The following is a 4,449-nucleotide window of genomic DNA, read 5'->3' as shown; positions in this document are numbered from 1 at the left end:
CACACGTTCACCGCAACACGTTGACGATTCACACGTTCACCGCAACACGTTGACGATTCACACGTTCACCGCAACACGCTGACAACGATTCACACGTTCACTGCAAAACGCTGACGATTCACACGTTCACTGCAACATGCTAATGCTAGTGACCATGTTCAGCCACACAGCGGTTGACTCACCTGTCCCACAGGTTCACATGCTCCATCATCTTCTCATCATAAACAAGACCTGTTGTCGTGGCAACAGATGTGTTGATGGAAGCCGGTGTTGGGCTGCTGTGATTGGCTGCTGCTGTGATGACACGTCCCTCAGGACCGGGTCCGGCCAGAACCTGCAGCGAGGCCCAATGTGGGTACAGCGCTGAGATGGTCTCAGAGATGGACAGCAAGGCGCTGGAGACCGAGACAGGAGTCAACAGAGGACAAACTGGGAGCACTGGGAGCTGCTCCTCCCAGCAAATACATAGCCAGCGAGGATGCTGTTCACTTCCTGGAACACGTTCAACCATCGCTCACTAAAACGCTAGATGTGCTAACCGTATAGCACTAAGCATAAAAATGAGTTCCGCTAACGCTAAAGAGCTATGCTAACACATTACTTAGCAGAATCCATAGACATGAATACTAGACGCCTCACTGATCGCCGAGTCGTAGGTAACAGCGTCCGCCATGTTCTATGTGCAGCAGAGGAGCGGAGCTCCTTTAGTCCTGTTCTGTGTGTTTCAACCGTTTTACGAAACAAACTGGATTCATTCTTATCACCTTCCCCAGGTAAGGATGAAAGATCAGAATTACTTTGCAGCCAGAAATTCGCTTCAAAACAACAGAGAAATATTTCCTATGTAGCTAAATTGGCCCAAAGTAACCGCTGATTGTTAGCGTAGCAGCTAAGGTTTTCATACTGTTTTCTAATGAGAGCTGATGAGAAACCGCTGTTGGAGGAGAAGTTAATTAGAAACCAGAGGATTTAGTGAGGAAAGATCAGTCAGGATCAGAGCTGGAGCTGCTGTTCTTCAGTCTGTTTCCAGCTCAGCTTCTCCATGTCGGGATTTAGCTATAAAGATGCTACGAGTCAGAGCCCAACATGCTGAAAATGGCTTTTTCTGAATGTGAAGGAAACATATATGTATTTTCTATTCACGTTTGGATAATTTCTCTCTTATCCTTGGCTTCAGCCTGTGAACCAGGACGTCTCAGAAGTCATTGAGTTCTCCCAGTGTGACCAGCAGACTGAAGCCTGTGACCAGTGTTCCCAGTATAATAAATAAATAAATCTGTTTTATTGCATACTTTTATTCTTTCACTTTTTGTGTATTTTAAGAGAAATATCTCAGTCTACTAAGACTGATATTTCTCAGTGTATTAAGACAGCTCATGTAATGAAATAAAATAATTTACACTGTTAAGATTTTTTTCACTCTTTGTCTTTGCTATCAATAGCAGAGTTGATTTATACTGTATTTTTTTTCTGGAAAAAAGTAAGAAAAATATGTAGCTAATATTTGATAATGACTGATTTATCAAAATTTCTTGTCTTTACAATAAAATATATATTTAAAAAAAGGAAATTAAATGTTTTCTTTATATCTTGAAATGTTAAATGTACATTAAATTACGGAATTATGTAAATATGTTCTTTAATTAAACACTGTAAAAGTGTCTGTTCATCAATGTCAATATAAAAATGATCAGAATCATTTCTATCAAATAAAACATTGTGCTCTTTATTCAGAAATGCCCCAAAACAATTAAATGATCACATCAAAAGTTAGAAACTCTCTTTAGTCATTTCTTTGCCAAAAATATTAATGTGTGAGAGAAAATATGTCATTGACAGGCATTAATTTAAAATGCTTTGTAGAACAGGAATTTCTGAAGTTCGGTCCTTTTACCTGTATTAGCTTACTGGCAGAGATGCCACATTCAATATGGCGGCCGCTGTGACGTATCGCAGCAACGGGCCGGGGCGCTTTATGAGGCGTCTACGTGTTCATGTCTATGCCTGAACCTACCTTAGGGTTAGCGTAAGCTAAAGCTAAACTAATGTATCAACACAGTACTTAGCAGAGGCTAACACTATAGAACAATGCTAACACAAACTTATTATCAGAGTCTAATGCTATAGTCCAGCACCAACCAACTGCTGAGATTGAAACAACCCCCCATCTCAGCCTCCAATCAGAAAGCCAAGCTACCTGTCAGAGGGAGCAGTGGGCAGGTTCAGAGGAGGACAGGCTCCGCCCAGCAGAGCTGTGACGCAGGCTGCGACGCCCTCTGCTGTCGCCTGAAGGTCATAACCTCCCTGAACAGAAACGGCACCTGACTTAACTTGCAGTTAGCGAGTTTCACGTGTTTTCAGTGTGAAGAGTCTGACGTGTGGAAAATTTACCTCGAGAGCGAGAACGAGTCGACCTTCAGCCAAACTCATCAACATGTGGGTCAGGATGTGGAAACACTGAGGGTGCACACACATCTCCCCCTGGACACACACACACGGTGAGTCATGTGATCCACAGGACGGAGAGGCTGATCTCAGGTCAGTTTTACCTTCGGATCTCCGGCTGCAGCATCAAATCCAGCTGAGACCAGAACCAGCTGAGGCTGGAACTGCAAATATACACACCGGTTACTGCAGGCTAACACACCCTGTGTGTGTGTGTGTGTGTGTGTGTGTGTGTTACCTCACAGGCCACTGGCAGCAGCACCTGCTGGAAGGCAGTGATGTAATCAGCGTCGCTCATCCCCGTCTGACACAAGCAAGAAGGAGAATCAGAACCAGCAGTGCAGGAAGGTAAAACAAGCGCTCCCTCAGGAGGACTGATCCAGGGTCAGCAGCTCCGGTTCTGGAGCGGACTCACCTTGTTCCACGGCAGGTTGATAGTCCTCCCTTCAGCTCGTCCGCTGCCCACAAAGCTGCAGTCTGACTCCTGCAGGTGAGGCCAGAAAGCCCCGCCTTCATATCTGTGGACGCTGAAGTACAGCACACTTACACACACACACACACACACACACGCGCACACACACGCACACACACACGCACACACACACACGCACACACACACACGCGCACACACACGCGCGCACACACACACACATGTACACACACACAGAATTTACCTCCATTCAGAGTTATGCATTTTATTTTGAAATGTTCCCCTGTATGTGTTTACTTCCTGATGGCCCCGCCCCCACAGCTCTCAGGTACAAGTGATGAACTGAAGCTGATCTCACCTTTCTGTCCTCCATTGTTTTAACTGGCTCTCTTGCCTGCCAATCAGCTGCAGGAGCTCGTTAACGCATCACAGCTTGTTAACGGTTCAGTGACAGACTTAAAGGGGGGGTGATTTCCTGGATCAGAGCCATGTTGTTTACCTGGAATCCTCCTGGAACAGGTACTGGATGCCCTGACCATGATGGACGTCCCAGTCCACGATCAGAACCCTGACAACACAGGAACACATGCAAAACCCTTTCAGAATAAGAGCATATGCATCCGTTTCATCCACAGAAAGGTTCTGAGTCTGTTCGGGTTTTGTTCTGGACTGTAATCTGTTGCTGCTGAAGTTCTGGGATCGACCAGCAGGAGGCGCAGCTGCAGCTGTCCGTCCCTCACCTGTTGACAGCGTGGCGTTTCTGAGCGTAGCGAGCCGCAACCGCCATGTTGTTGAACACACAGAAGCCGTTGGGTTGGTCGGCCTGAGCGTGATGACCTGGAGGTCTGACCACAGCAGCAGAAGAAGAAGAGGGAGGAGGTCAGGTGTGTCTCCTGGATCAGGTGACAGGAACAGGTGCTGCTGCGTTTACCTGATGACAGCGAATCCGTTCCTGAGTTCAGAGGTCAGGACACGATCCACCAGCTGGAGGACTGAACCAACAGCCGTCACACACACCTGGAAGGACTCCTGACACACACACACGTACACGCAACACACGAAAAAGGTCACATAATGAACTTCAGACACGTTCTATGTGTCACTAACACCTGACCTAAGACAGAACGGCAGCCATGTTTCTGACTTATTCTGGTGGTTTCCATAGCAACAGCTGAAGTATGAGTTTTGGCTTTCAGCCAAAAAAAACAACAAAAAATAATTCTTGATTACATCAGGTTGAATGTAAAGTGTGTGTGTGTGTAGGTGTGTGTGCAGGTTTGTGTGTGTGTGTGCGTTTGTTTGTAATACCTTGTGGGGACCTGAGCCTGGTCCCCACGAGGGGAAACCCTGTTTTTGGGTCAGGGGTCAGATTTAGGGCTAAGGTATGAATTGAGTTTTGGTTGGTTAGGGTTAGGAAAAGGGTAAAGGTCAGGTTTAGGCTGTAGAAATGAATGGAAGTCAATGGAAAGTCCCCACAAAGATAGCAAAACAAACATGTCTGTGTGTGTGTGTGTGTGTGTAGGTGTGTGTGTGCGTGTGTGTGTGTGTGTGTGTGTGTGTGTGTGTGTGTGTGT

General features: G+C 46.2%; 1 protein-coding gene across 1 annotated transcript in view; it reads right to left on the bottom strand.

Annotated features, from left to right (window-relative positions):
• The window catches only part of hdac6 (histone deacetylase 6), a 15,379-nt gene that overhangs the window by 6,841 nt on the left and 4,089 nt on the right, over positions 1-4,449 (bottom strand). Inside the window, exons 5-13 of the mRNA XM_016666143.1 lie at positions 3,807-3,904; positions 3,616-3,720; positions 3,375-3,443; positions 2,861-2,987; positions 2,684-2,749; positions 2,550-2,609; positions 2,392-2,481; positions 2,198-2,325; positions 183-395 (exon numbers count right to left, since the gene is read on the bottom strand). Of these exons, the coding sequence (XP_016521629.1) occupies positions 183-395; positions 2,198-2,325; positions 2,392-2,481; positions 2,550-2,609; positions 2,684-2,749; positions 2,861-2,987; positions 3,375-3,443; positions 3,616-3,720; positions 3,807-3,904 (956 nt within the window). The remainder of the gene's footprint in view (positions 1-182; positions 396-2,197; positions 2,326-2,391; positions 2,482-2,549; positions 2,610-2,683; positions 2,750-2,860; positions 2,988-3,374; positions 3,444-3,615; positions 3,721-3,806; positions 3,905-4,449) is intronic.

This window comes from Poecilia formosa, unplaced genomic scaffold (assembly GCF_000485575.1).
Source record: "Poecilia formosa unplaced genomic scaffold, Poecilia_formosa-5.1.2 Scaffold667, whole genome shotgun sequence".
Classification (NCBI taxonomy): Eukaryota; Metazoa; Chordata; class Actinopteri; order Cyprinodontiformes; family Poeciliidae; genus Poecilia; species Poecilia formosa.
The sequence above is the reverse complement of the archived record's forward strand: the minus strand, read 5'-3'. Positions and strand labels throughout refer to the sequence as shown.